The sequence below is a fragment of the Lissotriton vulgaris genome, chromosome 7 (genome assembly GCF_964263255.1).
Source record: "Lissotriton vulgaris chromosome 7, aLisVul1.2, whole genome shotgun sequence".
NCBI lineage: Eukaryota > Metazoa > Chordata > Amphibia > Caudata > Salamandridae > Lissotriton > Lissotriton vulgaris.
Genome location: NC_141695.1, coordinates 1,411,695,845 through 1,411,715,851, shown reverse-complemented (window position 1 = coordinate 1,411,715,851; position 20,007 = coordinate 1,411,695,845). Strand labels below are relative to the sequence as shown.

Sequence of the window (20,007 nt, the reverse complement as noted above, 5' to 3'; positions counted from 1 at the left end):
GATCCAACACCGTTTTTTAGCTCACTGCACCATCCCAGTTTCAGAACCTGGCTGTATGCAAATTAGTCTGTTCCTGTCCCAGTGCATGATGGGAACAGGGCAAACCAAACTACAAAAGCCAATTCTTACACTGGGAAGGAAACAAGCTCCCGGGGACCGGTTTCTGGCATTACAGCCGTCTTCGGCCCGGTTTGCTTGAATCCTGATGGTGCAATGAGCAAGGGTCTCACATCTGAGAATACCCTTCCACGCTTAGGGTGGACAAAAACATTTACAACAAGGGGTGGTGAGGGACAGAGTCTCTGAATTAAGCAGAAAGCTCTCACCCAGTCAAGAGATCAGGGCTAGATCCAACACCGTTTTTGAGCTCACTGCACCATCCCAGTTTCAGAACCTGGCTGTATGCAAATTAGCCTGTTCCTGTCCCAGTGCATGATGGGAACAGGGCAAACCAAACTACAAAAGCCAATTCTTACACTGGGAAGGAAACAAGCTCCCGGGGACCAGCAGTACCCTTCGGTATTGCAAGAAGTAGCATCACGAGCTAAGAAAGCATGGTTTATTTATACCCGCACAGGGGCTCAAAAGAAGGCGGTACAAACACAAGAACGCAGTTTATATACATATAAGGTAATATCGAGAGGCACAATCGATCAGTGGGAGGAGCTAACAGTTTTAGGGGTCGACAAACACATTCCTATCTGGAACTAATCACTAACAGATGTGGACCCTACTTGACATGAGCGAAAGTGAGGGATGCTAAATATAACTTGTTGCCGGGAAGATTTCAAGCGCCGTGGAGAACAAGATAGGACAAAGCACATGGTCGACACGAGGCAGCGTGCAGCAGACAAAATGGCTTCTGTGAATACAAAATGGAGTCCACTAAATGTCGAGTTAACGGCTAGAACTAAGATGTCTTCTGCTAATGCTTAATCTAATCGCTGTCAATTTACCACACTGAGGCCAAAATATTAATTTTCCACGTGGACACGTGGCCACCGGAGGCTCGAACACTTCACCCTCAAGACAGAGCTGGCTGAGTTTAATCCTTTGGACGCGCTGTCTCCGCCCCGGTTGAGCGTGTTTGGTGGAGCAAATGCTTGAAACACACTAAACAAATATTCAGCACACTCCTCCAACCAAAATGAGTATTTCAAATGTTCAAATGGTGGTTTTGAAGTACGGGACAATAGGGACTGCTCTTTAGCCAGACTCCAACAAGGCTGTGTATCGGTCAGGGCTGAAAGTTTCTGAAAGTGTACAGTTGCAATCCTGCACTGCTAACATTTTAACCTCTTGACTGCAACGGTTTTCCCCTCACCCCCAGCCCTTTTTGGGATGTTTTGGCTGTGCCTCTCTGGATTTTACTCCACCCTTTACCTAATCTCCCCATAGCTGCACCCATTTCGAAATAAAGAAAGTGTACTTATCAGGTGCATGTATTTTTTTCTTTGTCCTCCGCCCGTTACCTAATCTCCCCACTTTATAGTACCACCAGTAACAGCACAATATATTGCCTTTCTCAAAAAACAAGTCATAACACTTTAACAGAGTTTCAGTAACTTATATTGCACAACTGCTCACCAAGGTACAACTTAACAAAAACAGCTTATTATTAATCACATCGGCTAAACTTATTGCATTTACCAATGCTTGTTATACTCCCAGTCTCTCCTACCCTATCCCCTCCCTGTACATATTACCATTTTAACCCTTGCCACTTCCCATCCCTGTTCTCCTCCAGGCCACTCTCACCATCCCTGTCAACCTCCCCATCCAAGTAATCCTCCCGGTCTCTGCAACAGCCCTAGTCCCTTTTCCACTTCCAAACTCCAACATAATGACATTCCTGTCACTCTTCCCTTCCCTGTCTCTCTCACAAATGATATCACATCCCCTTCCCTATCAGCCCTTCCCATCATTGTCACCTTTGGCACATTCGTCACCTGTCCCATCGTTGTCACCTGTCCCATTCTTGTCACCTTGCCCATCCTTATTAAAGCTCCCAGTCACCCTACCCATCCCTGTCACAACCCATTCCATATCACACTCCCAGTTTCGGTCACACTTTCTGATCCTTTCATATTTCGGGTCTTAATCACATATCTTGTGGGCCAACCTTCACTTTTCATCCTCCATCTCGTTCACTCACCTTATACAGGTCACCCTCTCCGTCCCTGAAGCCTTCGTCTTCAATGTCACTCTCCCAATCATTGTCACACTTCCATTCCTATCGGCAGTCCTACCCATGTCACGCTGACCATCCAAAATGACATCACCCTCCACATCCCTAACACTAAGCTAGTCCCTGTCACTCTCAGCACCCGTCTCCCGCCCTGTGCCTAGCATCCTTCCTGTCCCAGTCACACATCCAGTCTCTGTCATCCGCCCCTTACATTAATTCTCTGTCCCTTTTTTCGCCCTCCAGTTCTGTTCTTTCTATCCCTGTTACTCTCCCAATACCTGTTGCACTCCAGTTCCCTATCACATTCCAGTCCCTGCCACGCTGTGTCAGTGACCTGTCACTCCTGAAGCCAGCCTTGGGCCATATCTGGCTGCATTAGGTGCCACCCTGACATAATAGTGACAGTTCCAGGCACACTGAGGGCATTTTAGTTGAATTGTCTTCAAAAATGCATAGCCGTGCCACAGTTTTTCAAAGTTTTCTTGGAGAGGATTAACTCCAAATTGGAATATATAATAAGTGTTCCTTTACATCTCATGTCTGTTTAAGATAGTTGCACTATTTGGGCCCATTTACATTATTTTTTGAGCGTACACACCACCCCCTTCCCTGAACACCATTGAAGCAATGATCACTTGCTCATTTTGCTCTCTTGCAGTCTTCAATTCGTATTGGGTATTTAAACCACCCACACAACTATTAGACCTTTCCAGCCTCCACTGTTGACTGCTGCCTTTCCCGTCACCACTATTTTGATAGTGCAGCAGCGATGACTGGCCATAGCTACCCTTGGGGAGCACTTGGCCTCCTTTGATATGGAAACGTGCCCCCGCCACTATTTGAACCTTTTTGGTGTGATGGAGACAGATAAAGTCACACTCTTGGATCTCATTGAGGTAATGACACAATTTGGTTTCGGTCAAATACACTCCACCCTAACTTCAGCACCCTCACTTCAGGAATAATGGAGAGATTTCCCTCAAGTTTCTCCAACCAATGGCTTCCCACGCCCATACGGTGGTTGCTTTGATGGGTCTGCCCCATTACCCCCAGGTCCCTCCGTCCTCGACACCTTCATACTAACAAGTGGAGATGACCATCTCCAGACAGAAAAAAAAAAGAGGAATGCTGGGACACTAATACTGCCCCTCCCCCCGGGAGTATATAAGCAGTACTTACCCAGCAGCCCTCCTGTTCTTTTTTTTCTGTCTGTCGACAGAATGGATGGTGTGCTGGTGCTGCTCCTGCTGGGCTGGAGTGGCGGTGCTTCTCTTCTCCGCCCGCCCAGCTGCCTGGCTGTATGGGCGCGGGGTTCCCTGGACTGCCTCCTGGCCTGCCGGGCTTGCTTGGAGTCTGTCTTTCTCTGGAGCCGGTGTTTGGATTGGAGAGTTCCCGGCTTTGCTGTGTGCTGCGTGCTCCTACCGGCCCTTTGTGGCTGGTGCTGGAGTTCCCGGTTGCTTCCGGGTCGCAGGCTCGGCTTCCCGAGCCTGGCCGGGGAGCCGTGCCTCGATGGATGGGCTCCTGATGGTTTCTGCTCGATGGTGATGTGGGGGCCTTCTTCCTGGGGTTGGCCCCCACTCCTGGTGAGTCCCGTTTTGGGATCCCTTTTTTCTTCTGCATGGCGCTCTTGGTGGGCTGTGTTTATGCTGCTGCCTGCCTGTGTATGGTTCCTGCCCGTTTTCTTTCTGTTTCGGAGGCCGGCGCTGGCATCGGCAGGCGCCTAGCCTCGCTTCTATGGCACTCTGCTCGGGACTCTTCTCTTCCTGCCCCGGAGGGTGGGGGGAGGCTGCAGGGTCTCCCGCTCAGCCGCTGTTAAAATCTGCAGTGTGGGCTCCCCACGCAGCGCCGCTGGCAGCACTGGAGTGTTTCCTGTTCAAGGCATGCGGGGGCCATATCTGATGTCCAGTTCGGGTACCGACTCTGGTGTCCTCTGCTTCTTTCCTGATGTCTCATTAGGAGGGTTTATGCCAGATGTCCGGGGCTGTGGTGCTATATGCTGTTCCGATGCATTGAGGGGTGTTGGCACCATTCTTGCTGTGTGTGGTCCTCTCGTTTGCTGCTGCACGTTGAGTATGTTCCTGTTCCCTGCCCTCTGTTCTGGTGCCTTCGGGACGGTGTTGGCATGTGTCGCAACTGGTGCCTTTGCTGCCCCTGTGCCTCTCCTTTGCCTTGGGTGTCCTGGGCGCGGTGCCTCCGCTTTCCCTGAGCTTTCTGTGCTCGGCCGGGGAGGGGGGGGGGGATGTTCGGGGATTTGCGACCCTGGTATGCCTTCTGTTTTTTGTCTTGCTTATGTGGCATGGAGCGCTGGGGTGTCTTGATCCTTTGCTGCTTGTGTATGTGTTTTTGTCACATTTTCGGTGGGGGCCTTGTTGTGTTGTTGGCCCCCGCTCTGGCTGTTTTCACCCACACTTTATTCTTCTAGGTGCTGCGAGGCGCTGGGATCCGTGGTCCTTCTTGTGCCTCTGGTGTCGCTGGCACTCATGCCTGTGGGTTCGAGTCCGGCCGCTGCTGTCCTGATGTCCGGTGTTGGTGGGTCCTCTGTTCGCCTGCTGGTGCCGGTCCTGGGGTGATGACGGGTGTGCCTTCTGGAGTGTGTCTTGTCCCTGGGTCGGTGCCTCCTGGGGGTGCCGGGGTTTGTTGGGGGCTTGCGTTCGGCGCTGTGCTACGTCCCATATTGCTTTTTGGGGTGTCCTGCTGCTATCTCTGTAGTCCACGCTGCTTGCCTCCTGTGTGGCTTGTTCCTGGTCTGCGGCCTTGCCGCTGGCCCACCCAGGGTCTTGCTGTTCTTGCATGGTGGGCGTTCCGAGGGTCTGCTCCCTTTGGTACTCTTCTTCTGGCTGTGCCCGTGCTCTTGGCGGCTCTGTGGGCGTTCGCTCTTTCTGTTTATGGCTTGCCTCGGGTTGGCGTGGGTTCCGGTCGCCTCTGTGGTGGCTGGTTCCTTTTTTCGCTGGCTCTACCTTTGCTTGCTCCTGGGGTTCCCTGTGTTGTTGGGGTTTTCCTGCGTGCTTGCTTGCGCCTTGCTCTCTGCTGCGTGGCGTTCCTCTCTTCTTCGGCGACGGCCTGTTCCCCCTCTGCTTCGGGCTGCCTACCCCGCCTGGTGGTGGGTCGGTGTTCCTGCTCCTCGGGCCGATGCGGGGGTGGGTTCCTGTAGGCTCCCCTGGTTCCGGTTGGCCTGCCGTGCTGTTCTCCCTATGTGGCCTGGCCTCCACTGCGGGCTGGCTGTTGTGGCCTCTGCTCCGCTTGGGTGTCCTGGTTCTTCGCTTCCTGGCTTCTGTGTGGTTGGTCGCCTTTGGGGCTCCTGGTTCCTGGTTCCTGGTCCTGTTCCTCCCGTCCCTTGGGCTGTGCCTGATTCCTCTCGTGGGTGCTTGCCTGTGTCATGCCAGGGGCTCTTTGGGGTGCTCTGTCCCCTCTGCCCGCGCTTGGGTGGCTTGTGCTGCCTTGGGTGCGGCTGTTCTGCTTCAGCCCTGCCTGCACCTGTTCTCGTCTGTTCCCTGCTTGGTGCCTGTTTGGGTGCCTGCCTGGGTCTTCCTGTTGGTGTGGGCTTCCCTTTGCTGGGGCTTCTGGTGTTGTCCGGGGCCTTTCTGTGTGCGTGGCCTGGCTGCTTCTGCGCTGGCTCCCCCTGGGCTGGCCTTTTGCTTGCTTCTGGTGTTTCCTGTCTGCCCCTCCTGTTTCTGCCATGGTGCCTGTCTGGTTTGTTCCTGGCTGGGGCCTTCTGGCTGCTGCCGGTTCCTGTCTTGCCTCCTGTTCTCTGGGTTGGTGTGCTGTCTCCGTGCTCTGCTGTCTGCTCGGTGTTGTGCTTGGTCGAGCCGGGTTGGTCCCTGCCTGGCCTTCTGGGGCTGCTGGGTGCTGTTGGCTTCCTGATCCGTCCGCTGTTGGGGTGTTTGCTCCCTGGGTTGTTCTGGTCTCGTCTGGTTCCCTTGGTGGGTGCCTGGCTGAGGTTTCTGCTGCTGCTTCCCGCTCCTGTTTGTGTTGCTCCTTTTTTGGGCTCTGCTTCCTTGCTATTCTCTCTTTGGATCCTGGCGGGGTGTTCTGCAGTTGGGGCCGCTTCTGGTGGTTCCTTCTGGGCCTTCTCCTACTGTTGGTTCTCTTCCCGGGCTTGTTTACCCGGTGTTGTGGGCCTGTGTGGAGTTCTATGGCTCCGGTTCTGCCGGCTTCTTGCTGGTTGTGTGTGGCCTCGGTCTGTGCCTCCTGGGTTTTCGGGCTGTGCTGTCCCTTTTTGGCCTGCTCTGGGGGCTTGTTGCCGGCCTTTTCCGGGTTCTTTCCTGGTTCTGTGGTCCTGGCTCACTCCTTCCTCCCTTGATTTCCCGGGCGTTGTTCCCGGTGTGGGTCTGTTTGGGTGCCCCTCCCTCTCTGGTTGTGGTGCTCATGCCTCTGCGGAACCCTCCCTCCTGGCTGGGGGTTGTCTGTGGTTTCCTGCTGCTTGGTCCTCTGCTCTCCTCTGGGTTTGCTTGGGCCTGCTGTTCCTCCTGCGGGGTCGGGTTGCTTGGCTCTGGTCCTGGCTTCCCGGTTCTATTGGTGTTTGTTGGTCTCTTTTTTTGCGGTTTGCTTGGCTCCTCTCTGGCGTTGCTGGATTGGGGCCTTGTGGTTCTGGCCTGGGTGCTGTGCTCCCTGGGTTTTCTTTTTCCCGCTGCTCCTGCCCTTGCTGCTTGCCTGGGTTGGTTGTGGGGTTCCTGGGCGGTCCTGGGTCTTTGGGCGCCTTCTTTGTGCTGCCCTCTGTGACTCGTTGGGCGGCTGCTGGGGTTTCCCGGTTGCTCTGTGCTCCCCTCCTGCCTTGTGTTCCATCCCTTTGGGGTTGGGGTTTTCTGGGCTTGTGGTCGGTTTTCTGTTCCCGACCTGGTTGAGTTTTCTTTGTTGCTGGTTTCCGGTCTTGTGGGCCTCTCCTTGTTTGATGGGCTTTCGGCTGGGTTCTGGGTTTCTTCCCTGTCCCTGTCTTTTGGGTCGGGTTCTCGTTCCTGTTCGGCTCCTGGGTGCTTGTTGCTTCCTGGGCCTCCTCGGCCGGGTTTCCTCCTCGGGTCTCTTGTGCTCGAGTCCTTTCTTTTTGACCTTCCTTTTTGGCCTGGGTGCTTGTGCCTGCGCTCTGTTGGCCGTTTCTTTCTTTGGCTTCTTCCGGGTTGTCTCGTCTTCCTGGTGGGTCTGCCTGGCGGTGTGTTCCTTTCTGCTGGTTCTGGCCTTGGCGGTCTTCTCCGGTGGGTTGGTTTTGGCTGGGCTTGGTGTCCTGGTCCGGGTCCCGGTTGCCGGCTTCTCGGGTTGGCGGCCTCCTTTCCTTGGTGCCCTGGCCTTTTTTCTTTGTCTCCGGTCCTTGTCCCTGCTGTCCGGTTCTGGGTTGCGTGCCGGCTGTTTCCTTCGGTCTTCCTTCCTCCTTCTCAGTGCTCCCTTGGGTGGCTGCTTTTGTTGTGGTTTCCTGGGTATGCTTGTGTGTGCGGAAGGCCGGGTTTTCTGCTTTGGTATTCTCCACTTGTTAGTATGAAGGTGTCGAGGACGGAGGGACCTGGGGGTAATGTCCTATTACTTACCGGTAATCTTCATTACTCCGGGTCCCGTAGTCCTCGACACCTTCATACGCCCCTCCCTCCCTCCCGGGAGGCCGGCCTTCCTGTCTGGGCTTGTTATGTACAGGAGGGCTGCTGGGTAAGTACTGCTTATGTACTCCCGGGGGGAGGGCAGTATTAGTGTCCCAGCATTCCTCTCGTTTTTTTCTGTCGGGAGATGGTCATCTCCACTTGTTAGTATGAAGGTGTCGAGGACTACGGGACCCGGAGTAATGAAGATTACCGGTAAGTAATAGGACATTAGCTATCATTGGTTCCATGGCCAGAAGGTAGACAGTGACTGTGCAAACTCCTTGTATACTCAAGCTAATGCAAATATGAGTGGTGTGCCTTCTCTCTGACTCTTCGAGCTCTGGGTGGCTCCTGAAATAAAAAGCAAAATTTCAGGCATGAAGGGCCTTCAGTTGGGTAAAAATTCAACAATGAACAATCAAGAAGCAGAGACTTCGGAAACATCCAAAGTGTCTGAAAAGAGAATAGCTAAGAAATAAAGCAATGGCTAAAAATGTGAAGAGGATAAAGTTAAGTAAGGCATAAACACCGCTTTTAAAGGTGCAGAGGCTCTGCCCTAGTGGGTAGGAGTGGGGTGTTGAGGGGATTGGGGGAAGTCAGTAGGAGTTTGGGTTAAATACAATAGGAAAGGATGCATTTCCAAGGTTGTAAGATGATTTAATGCATACTTTCAGAGGTGGGTGGGTTTTCTACTTAAAGGATAATTGTAGAAGGTAATTGAACATGGTTCGCTTTTAGGATAATTTGCCCATTTACAAGTCAAAATCTAGTAGGACTTAAAGTCTACTATAACACATAGGAGCCTGCAATCCATTCATAAAATGTTGTCTCTAGTTTCCATTTAATACATAGGATTCTGCAATCCCTGTATAAAATCTTGTCTCTAATTTCTTTATAATAGTTGACTTGTGATGCACCAAGTCGCTGATTCTAAAGAAATAACATCAGAACTCAATTGTAATAACTTATCATAGTGGTGTTTTGACATTATAATGCCTGCAGCCAGAGCCAGCAGCTGAGTGGAAAGGCAGACCAGGTCACGAAGCATAATCAAAGCTGCTGTTTAGAGATAGAAAACCAAAATTTTGCTTTTATTTCTTACGCTCTATTTTTCTAGCTGTGCAGTGACAAGCAGACTAGGTAGTCATAGAAAAGTTGGAATCTTTCTGCATGTTTCTACTGAGCCTTTTTTTAATAGGCTGACTTGCATTAAACTGTTTCTAATATCGTTCTCAACAAATATCTAATAGCTTTTTGGTGTGTTTAATAATGCACTGAAGATTCTATTTTTATCCTTCGTGTTTGCAAACATGCTCTCTTTGCTATGCATGAGCTATGCAGCAAGGATTTCAGTGGTTTGTTGTAAAGGTCATGGTGTGACCTTGTATTATAAGGAATAAAGTACCCCCTGCTGTAGTTGATAAGGACATGCTGCCTCGTTTCTCTATACAGTCATGCAACTCCATGGTGACTTACAATATCCTTATAATGTACATCAGGGGGTACTTTATCCCATATGTAATACATGGGAGTTGCGATCCCTGCATAGGAACCTGTCTGTAATTTCCTTATAACTGCAGAGTTGTGACATCTCTATGCAGCTGTTCAACTTGATTAAAGTCATGATGACTACTGCCAGAGACAGTAGCAAAGGTAAAGGGCAAGTTGAAGAATGTAATTACTGGCTTTCCCTTTTCCTGATCTGTTTTATAAAATGAAGTAATCAGCAGAAATAAGACATTTATTGCAGCTTGTTGATTTTTTGTACTGTATTTCATTACCGGAGAGAGAATGTTAGTGTTTGTTTCTGCACATTATAAGCTACAGCATGTTGTTATTTAATTTTCATTAGACTGATTCAAACATCTTTTTGCAAAACATTACTAACTGCTCTTTGGTGTGTTCAGTTTCGTACTACAGATTCTGTTTTGATTCTATATATCTATAACTGTACTGTCTCTTTCATATGAAACAGCAAGCACCACAGATTTACATGGTTTGTGGGAAGAATGTTGGTGTGACCATGTATTGTAAGGAATAAGGCACTCCTGCCAATATGTTAAGAGTATATAGAAAGTAATTTCGGAATGATATGACCTCAAAGGAATTCAGACCATGGCCGTGTTTCTCTATACGGTCACAGACCTCCTCAGTGACTTTCACTATGCTATGGAGGGCCCGAGTCACAGACCCTCTGCACTTGTGGAGGAGGCTCTGCAATTATGGCAGGATCTCCGCACTGATGGCAGGATCTCTGCAATGAGAAACTGCAGTAGGTAGATCCCACCACGAGTGCGGAACCTTTGCCACAAGTGCAAGAGGCTCTTTATGAATCGGGCCCAAGGTATAGCAGGGGGTACTTTATCTCATATATAGTTAACGGAGGCTAGACAAAGAAAGACTCCTCCCGCTAATATTGCAGATGCATTTGTAAAACATTCCCACTGGTGCCAATAAATCCAGGCTTGGGAGATAAGAGTAAAAACATTTTGGAAACTTCAATCAGCAGCAAGCAGTGCACTCCTTAAGAGTACTGTCCAGCTACTGTCAGTTGACCTTGAAAGTAATTCTGCCACGGCCGGGACTTACTAGGCCTCGGCTGTGTTCCAAGGTTAACACATAATGAGGACTAGAAGGCAAAAGGCCTGTACAAAGCCCAAGGCCTGTTCATGCAGTGCATGGCTGCAGGCTGTATGCCACAGGGCGAGAGCACACAATGTTTCCAAAGGTTGTGCCATTTGACCACTGGATTCAGCTTGCAGGCATGGGAAGCAGGAGGAAAGTGGCACTGAAAGCCATGACCTGTGTTTCTTGGGCAGAGCCACAGCCAGTGTACAAGATACCCAGAGGGAATAGTGGGCACAAAATGTGGCATAATGCCAAGCCCTAAGAGCCCATGATATATTAGGCTGCCGTGCACACAGGTACTGGAAAAATAGGTAGCAGATGCTAAGGATAAAAAGGATAGTGGGAACGGGGCATACTCCGTGGGTACTTCAGTGACGTATCAGGTGCAGGAAGCAGCCAAGTGCACACACTCAGCATGGACATTTTTGGGCACATGCAAGCAATGCTTAATTTGCAAAAAAAAAAGTGCCAGGGCTCTTGAAAGGCGGCCACGGCAGCTTGCACAACACATTGCCCCTGCTATGCTTCCAATGATAGTTACACCAAAACTACTAACCCTCAAACTCCTACAAGTGTGACAATTCAGACTATTTCAGACTCCCAAAGCTATGAGAATGGCTTTGGCTGCAGGTAATAGGCGTTTTTAATGACTATAACATTAATAAACTGTTGTTGTGGTCATCTCTAAATTAGCTAGCCCAAAATCAAGTGCCGGTGCTGAGCACCGGAAACCACCAGCTCAAATTAAGCACTGCATGCAAGACTTTTCTGGAAGTTCCTGCTCTGTGAATAGGCAAAGTGGTGCAAGCCCACATTCGAGTGGAAATGGAAAAACACTTTATCTTGCACGTGCCATATAAGTAAGAGTGGAGCAGTATCTGTTGTTAACTGGGCTGTTTTGTCATTCAACCATCCATGCAGTGATAAAGAAGACTTTGTCTGTTGTGCATCAGCACTGGGAATATATGGCATTTGAAAAAATGCAAATATTTTAGCTTAAATATTCGAACCTTGAGCTGAAAGTGGAATCCCAGAAGTGGGAAAAAGTAGGAAACATTTATAAGATCTTTTGATAGGGATGTGGATATGGTCAGATTGGAGGTCGAGCGATATCAGGGCCTTCAATGGATGAGGGGTAGGATTTTCTGCAGTATCCATCTTGAAGTGGATACTCATACAAGAAATTTGTATCTGGCCAAAGTTGCAATGATTTAGTAGTCCCCTTAAGATCACTGGACAATTAAGAAAACTGAATGTATCTCCAGATTCTGTTGGTGAGCAGAAGACTTGTTCTTTGAAAAGTTACTATATTCTGCCCGCTGGGTTTACTCGTGGGACAGTCCATGGCTATGTTGTCTGAATGAGACAAATCTGGTGGGTGGGATATTGCATATCCCCTGTTACATGATCCCAGAACCCAACACTCTTGTATACCCAGCATATCTGCACCATTCCAGATAGCCAGAATCCCTATCTCAACATCCACAGTGAGTGCTGCAAAATCATCTTGGCAGCCAAAGTGCCTTTCCAATACTCCCACGCCGTTCTCTAGAACCTATGCTTTCATACACTATCCAGTGATCTTAGGCAATTGTCACAATCACTGCTCCTTTGCCATCTCTCACCACCAGTGCTCCTACAGGCTACCAAAAGATACTTTTCAGCCATGCCTCGTGTTATTTTATTTAATGAGAATGCTATCTGTCTTTGTGTCTTGCCTTCAGGTTGCAGCTGACCTTGGACAAAATGGCGCCAGGCAGTGATTGCCGGCCAGGACAGTCCTTGTTCTGGAGATGGTGGTTGATCAGCACAGCTCTTACAGAGACATTCCTCTTCTCAGGAGTACTTTTGGGATGGAACTCTGTACTGCCTATGCTCAAGTCTCTGGGGGTCTACTCCGACCTCTGTGATCTAGGTAAGTCATTTTCCACGTGTAATCTACTTAAAGAAGGGAGCAGCTTAATCAGTCAAGCCTGTGTACAGTGTTGATGCCAGATTTACAGGTATGACAGGTTCACCATGGATCAATGGTTCTTGCTGGATAATGAACTCTCAAAAATTGGTGATACTGAAGTGAGGAGATTAAACCTTCATAGAATTCAAAGCACTGGAATGACACCCCTTAGACAGGGACGAAAAAGTGACTTACAACTTAGAACAGTAAAAAGTATGAGTTCCTTAGTCTGCATAGTCTCTGGACGAGGACAGACTACTGAGTAAAGTTCTTATAATGAGGGCAATAGAATTCCTTCTGAGGTCTTCTTAGAGCAATGACAGGAACGGCCTTCAGAGTCTCTCAAGACTCTGTGATACACTCTGCCAGCTATTAACACGGTTAATAATTTTACCCTTCAGAGAATCTCATTTCCTAGATTTGTCAATTATGCTGATCTCAATAGTCTCTCTAGTTTCTCCCAGAGTTCTATGTGACAGAAACACCAACAGTAAAGGTTAATGTCAGTGAAGCCTAGTGTCTACATCATAGCTCTACAGAATGGAATTTCTACTCAGTGATGCCTGACTTCTCCTCAATGATGCCTGCAATATTTCCCAGATCTCAAGAGGGAGAGGAGAGCACTACTTCACTACCACGTTATCTTCAAACTGCCTTGAGATGCCTTCACAATTCAGTATAAAAGAAACACTTCCAAGATTAAGTAAGCTTATCGCCACTTGAATTTTCCTGAGTTCTATGAGAGGGGTTGTAGGAAAGTTGGATCTACTTCTTATGGTTACCCACACTTTTTGCTTGATGTTACACTGTTTTTGGCTAGTCTAAACTGGGATCCTGCTAATCAGGACCCCAGTCTAGCTGCGTTCTCCCTAAAATATTATGTAATGTACTAAGGTACACTCCAGATTGGATACTGGGGTACCCTTATCAGTGCCCAGTATATGGTGCACATGTACCCAGCGCATAGGTACCCCAGAGGCCTCCCATGGGCTGAAGCATGTATTATGCCACCCATGAGAGTCCATGCAAAATGGAACCAGAGGCCTGCCATTGCAGCCTGTGTAAGTATACGTTTACTATATCGTTAGGTCACTACACTTAAAACCTATAAGTCACCTCTATAGCATGCCTTGGCAATCCTGAAGGCAGGCTGCTGGGTTTTGCGTGAGAGGGTGCCCCTGCATGAGCAGAGCACCCCTACAACCTTCGGAGACCATTCTCCCAGGTTGTCGGTGACGCAACCAGACATATAGGTAGAGGTGCATTACATGCTCGCGTAAAATGCTGCCTCGAAAACGGCTGCAACACACCAAGTCGTGTTTGGTATCAAACACCTTGGAATCATACCTCCACACCGGTAACTGGTGTGGGAGGTATTATTACACCTTTCTGAAGTGAGCTTCATGGTGTCCCTAGTGTTCCTGGTACCAGCCTCCTCGACCCAGACAGCACAAATTGGTTGCTGTCGACTAGAGACACATTTCTGCCCTCCTGCTGCTGAGCCAACCTCGGGCAGAGGAAGGCAGCACAATAAGCATCCTGTCACAGGGAGGTGTGACCACCTCCCAGACAGGATTTAGTGTATTTGAGCTGGGTGGGGGCACTTCCAAAGTGCCTGAAAGTCTGCACGAGGGGCACATTTGGTGTCCCTGCGCATAGTCCAGTTCAAACCAGTCCTGGGAGCCATTGGCTCCTGCTCTGGCGGGAAAACTGGATAAAGGACATGGAAGTAACCACCCCACTGTCCTAACCATCCCCTGGGAGAGTCCCCTGAGCCTGTCCAACCCTCTCCTGTGGGTACAACATGGCTTACCTGGCTGTAGGACCCTATATTCGAAGTGGATAAGATTCTGATCAAGAAACCACTGACCTTCGACCATCTGGACACTCTGGACTTTGATGTACCTCGACTTAGCCCGACTTCATCTCTCTCTCCACCCAAAGCATATCCTCTGTGCCGGTGCATCATACAGGCTCCGTGCAGGACCTGTGGAGCATCAAGGACAAGTGAAGGATTCACTTCCCTGACATTACAGGCACCGTAATGCAACTGACCAGTTGGCTGATCCTGAGCTCCTGCAGGCTCTGAAGTCTCCAGCAACACAGGAGGTCAGTTCCTCTGTTCCTTGAGGTCGAGCTGCCCTCTCACTGAGTTTGAGGCCAGTATCCCTTGTGGGGACCGCATAACCCAAACCCCTGTGCACCGTGTACTTTTACAAGTGCATTTGCTTGTTGGCATTCCCCAACTAAGTGCATTGGGCTATCGATAGTCCCCATCTCTGTAAACATTTTGTACAAAGGAATCTGGCCTCGTCGCAATCTGTGCCCTGCAAGCTGTGACTTTGTGAAACTGCTAGAGGTCCCCTCGCGGCTCATGTGCCTTCGGCCTGTGGGTCCACTACTTTTCCTGGGCTCCCCTGGTTGCTCCAGGCCTGCCCTGAGTACCCTTACTATGGTGAGTCCTCTGGTCCTTGCTGGGCCAGACCGTAACCTTCCTAATCCTTAGTGGGTTGCCCATGCCAAGGCTTGCTGGTGCTCCTGCTGTACACCAACCCCTCAGCACTCGACATCCTTCATGGGGCAGCTCATATCCGGCTCCTGGTCGTACCCGATGTCTTCTGGTCCCTGTAGCTGTAAAGTCAAGGTCTCCTTCCTCACACCTGAAGCACCCGACATCGGTGGGATTTCGTCTGCCGAGCCCCTGGTCACTCCTGAGTGACCCAGACTCTGTACCCTCTGCTTTCAGGTTCCTTCCATAAAAAAGCCACCTGTGTGTTCCACCAGACACTTTTCTTCTTTCCAGCAGTGGCATTTCTTTGAAGACTTGCATTGAGAACGACAGCGATTTCCAACGCAACATCAGCCCTATGCACCCGGCTTCCCTGGAATAGGTAACTCTGGTACTTTGGTATCCACAGGTGAGACTGCTCTCCAACCTTCTATGTTCCAAAGGGTTTCCTCATAATCCACTGGGAAGGGTCCTGAAACTGTAAAACTGCAACCACGACTCTCTCATTGAACTGTACGTAGCACGCGGTCATGTTCTCACACTACACCCATCCTCCGTGGGGTCCCTACGTACTCACCTTGGGTGATTCCTTGGGGTCCCAGCCATTCTAAATCCTCTAGACACTGTCTTGACTCGAGTCGTGGTTCTTATACCACAATTTTAGTATACGGTTTGGTCTACCCTGGGAGCCCATTATGTGTTAGTGCTACTTACGATTGTTTCTGTGCTACTGTATTGTGTGCTTTGTGTTTATCTCCGTGTAGCAGATACTGTGAGGTATTTAAGGTGTGTTATAATGATAATAAATATATATTATAACTACAGTGTGGCTCTCCTTTCATTTAACCAATACAATAAGGTTGCATTCTGGTAAAACAAGCTGCTTAACATTCCTTCAAGACTAAGCCTGAAGGCTGCTCTCCACAGCTACCGCTTGGATAGCTTTCTAAGGTTATCTTTGACCTCTTAAATCACCATAAGAGTTGTATGGACTGGTGCAAGATGTCCACTCGGATCACTGACATAATATCGAATACAAAAATATAGAATTACCAAAATAGCGATGAAAAAATATAGAATGCAAAAATATCGAATTCCTATCTACAAACAGGTAAGTACAAAAATATCGAATAAAAAATATCGCTATAAAAATATAGTTAGTCAAAATATCGAATTTTTTTAATGTCTTAAAAGTAATTTAAAATTAATGAAATAATAAATATAATTAACTGAAACATACTTAAAATACTTAAATAACCTAAAATTATTAAATAATTAATTTAAGTTACATAAAAAACATAAACTCGTATTTTTTACATATATATATATATATATTAACGTAATAATAATAAATATACAATATTTTTACAGTAGGATAGCGGGAGGGTAAAATTTACTGTTACCACTCGAGTGAGTGCAACAGTAGGAAAAACGTTGGATAGCGTAGGGGTAAAAATTACTATTCCCACTCCAGTGAGTGCAACAGTAGGGAAAGCGTTGGACAGCGTAGGGGAAAAAATTACTATTCCCACTCCAGTGAGTGCAACAGTAGGGAAAGCGTTGGATAGTGGGAGGGTAAAAATTACTATTCCCACTCCAGTGAGTGCAACAGTAGGGAAAGCCTTAGAGAGCGGGAGGGTAAAAATTACTATTCCCACTCCAGTGAGTGCAACAGTAGGGAAAAGCGTTGGATAGCGTAGGGGTAAACATTACTATTCCCACTCCAGAGAGTGCAACAGTAGGGAAAGCGTCGGACAGCGGGAGGGTAAAAATTTCTATTCCCACTCCAGAGAGTGCAACAGTAGGGAAAGCGTTGGATAGCGTAGGAGTAAAAATTACTATTCCCACTCCAGAAAGTACAACAGTATGGAAAGCATTGGATAGTGTAGCGGTAAAAATTACTATTCCCACTCCAGAGAGTGCAACAGTAGGGAAAAGCGTTGGATAACGTAGGGGTAAACATTACTATTCCCACTCCAGAGAGTGCAACAGTAGGGAAAGCATTGGATAGCGTAGGGGTAAAAATTACTATTCCCACTCCAGAGAGTGCAACAGTAGGGAAAGCGTTGGATAGCGTAGGGGTAAAAATTACTATTCCCACTCTAGTGAGTTTAACAGTAGGGAAAGTAATGATTTAATATATTAATAAAAATAAATTAAATATCAATACCAATAAAAAACGTAATTAAAATTAATTACCAATTTAATATTATGTAGTAATTAATCAATTAGAAATACAAATAAATATTAGTTATTAAAATTAATTACCTATTCATAATTAATGTTCAGTAACAAAAACTAAATAATAAAAATTAATACCAATTAATAATTAATTAACAGTAAATTAATTATCAATACACAAAAAGTATTTTTAATATGTAATTAATTACAATTTAATTGCTTCCCACCCTATTCCCCTATAAACCCATAATCCGCTACAGAAAATAAATTAATACAATTATTGTAATTATCAATTAATGAATTAATAGAAATTAATTACCAATTAATAAAAATTAATTACCAATTAACAATTAATTAACAATCAATAAAAAATCAATACCAATAAATAAATAAAAATGATTTACTTAATTACAATTAAATTCCAACACTATTCCCCTATAAACCCACAACCCGCTACGGAAAATAAATTAATAAAATTAACATAATTATCAATTAATCAATTGATAAAAATTAATTACCAATTAAAAATTAATTAACAATTAATTCAAAATGAATACCAATAAATAAATACAAATATTAAATTAATTACAATTAAATTACTTCCAACCCTATTCCCCTATAAACCCACAACCCGCTACAGAACTAAAACGCAAAATTAAATTAAAAATAATTTGTAATTTCTCAAAATTAATATTTAATTTAATATAATTAAATTACTTCCCACCCTATTCCCCTATAAACCCACAACCCGCTACAGAATTAAATTACGCAAAAATTAAATAACATAAAATTCATTACTTAAAATAAATTACAAAATAATATACACTTTTCACATGTATACTAACATACAAAACACTTTAAAAAATTGATATTATTAAAAATTTGATATATTTTAATACCTATATTATATACTTCGACTTTGATATTTTGACTTTCTATATTTTGAACATTGATATATTACTTACCTTCAATTCGATATTTTTCACCACTATTTTCTGTCCATTCGATATTTTGTCCATTCTATATTTTGACTTCGATATTATTATGGCTATTCTATATTTTGGATTCGATATTATGTCAAGTTACCGCCCACTTTAATTAGTGGACATCATATACCAGGCCAACTTCTCACATTGGTGGCAGCGGTGGGGTTCAAGCCTGCATTGTTTTACCAGATAAATCTTTGTATAGATTAATTTAAAACCACTAAGTACTAGGTACATATAATACTAGCTTAGAATAAGTTCTACTGAACTTGGGATTGGGAAAGTCAGGGGTCTAGCACACCCTTTCTCCAACCGTAGAGAGTTAGTTCCCACTAGGTGCAACACCTCACCACACTTAGTATGTCTTCCAAAGGAGATGCTAGTGGCTCTCTGCCCTCTAGATACAGTGAGCTTTCATTCCAAGAATTGAAAGCTCTATGTGCCTCTAGAAATCTGAAAACAGGGAGAAATTCCAACACCCAATGCCTCATACAGGCCATACTGCTTGATGACCTTAGGAAGACCACTGTGTGAAAGCAGGATCTGCTTCTTATAGTTACCCCCACCTTTTGCTGATGTTTCACTGTTTTTCAACTTTAGTCTTGCTGGGAACCTGCTATCCAGGGCCCCAGCCTAGCTACTTCCTCTCTAAAATGATTGCATGTACTTTAGGAACACCACAGATTAGATTTTGGGGTACCCTTATAAGTCTCTAGTATATGGTATCCTATAAACCCAGGGCATAGGTACCCCCGAGGCCTCTCAGGGGCTGCAGCATGTATCATGCCACCCCTAAGAGACCACTCAAAATTACACAACAGTTCTGCTACAGCAGCCTGTGTAAGGTGGTGTATGCACCCCTTACTTAGATATAGGTTCCCTATATCTACCTTATTTCACTACACATATAAACCTATCAGTCACCCCTATGGCGGGCCTTATCAATCCTGAAGCCGGGGTGCTGGATTTTGTGTGAGAGGGTGCCCATGCATGAGCAGGGCCCCTCTGAAGCCTTAGGAATCTATTCTACGGGTTTGTTCAGTGATGCAGACAACCATATACTCTTAAGTGCATTATAACCTTGCGGTAAATGCTATCTTTGAGATGGCTGCAAGGAAACATGTCATGTTTGGTGTCAAACACCTTGAAATCATACCTCCCCGCCAGTCCTGGCGGGAGAGGTATGATTCCACCCTCCTAGAGGGAGAAATATGACTACACCGGTGCACCCGGTAGCAGCTTCACAGAACCCTGGCATCACAAAATGAATGCTGCCAACCACAGACACACACACGTCTGCCCTCCTGCTGCTGGATGAAACTCCGGCAGGGGAGGCTGGACAATAGGTTTTCAGTCACAGGGAGGTGCAACCACCTCCCAGACAGGTTTTAGTGTATTGGGGCTGGATGGGTGCACTCCAAGAGTGCTTTGATGTCTGCACTGGGGGCACATTTGGTGTCCATATGCATAGTCCAGCTCAAACCGGTTGCAGGGCTACTCAGCCTCTGCTCTGGAGTGAAACTGGACAAAGGACATAGGTGTAACCATCCCTCTGTCCTGACCCTCCCATAGGTGGGTCCTCAGAGTTTGTCCCACCCCTTCCTTGGGTATAAAGTAGGAATCCCTGACAACAAGACTTTAGATTTACCTGGACGAAACTCTGCTACAGAATCCCAGAACTTCAACTATCTACACTTGGTTGGATGACCGAAGAATCTCCCTTGGAGTAAAGGAGTTACTCCCCTGCAAGGTAGGCACCAAAGATGCATCTGTCCGGCTTGCAACTATGCAGCCCCTGAAGGACTCTTAAGACTTTGCAACACAAGAGGTGGTTTTCCAAGCTCCGCCGAGGCCGATCTGTCCTCTCGGCAAACCTGAGATACAAAGCCCTCAAGGGGACCGTGCAACCCAAACCCCTTGACACTGTGACCATTTGCAGCAGCATATGCTTCTGGGCGATCCATGAGGCTGTGCTTAGGGCTACTTGTTGTCCAGACCCC

At 47.0% G+C, this 20,007-nt stretch overlaps 1 protein-coding gene across 1 annotated transcript in view; it reads left to right on the top strand.

Moving 5' to 3' along the window:
- The window catches only part of LOC147705743 (large neutral amino acids transporter small subunit 4-like), a 256,994-nt gene that overhangs the window by 43,226 nt on the left and 193,761 nt on the right, over window positions 1–20,007 (top strand). Inside the window, exon 2 of the mRNA XM_086928976.1 lies at window positions 12,102–12,292. Coding sequence (XP_086785102.1) covers window positions 12,124–12,292 — 169 coding nt within the window. The 5' untranslated portion in view covers window positions 12,102–12,123. The remainder of the gene's footprint in view (window positions 1–12,101; window positions 12,293–20,007) is intronic.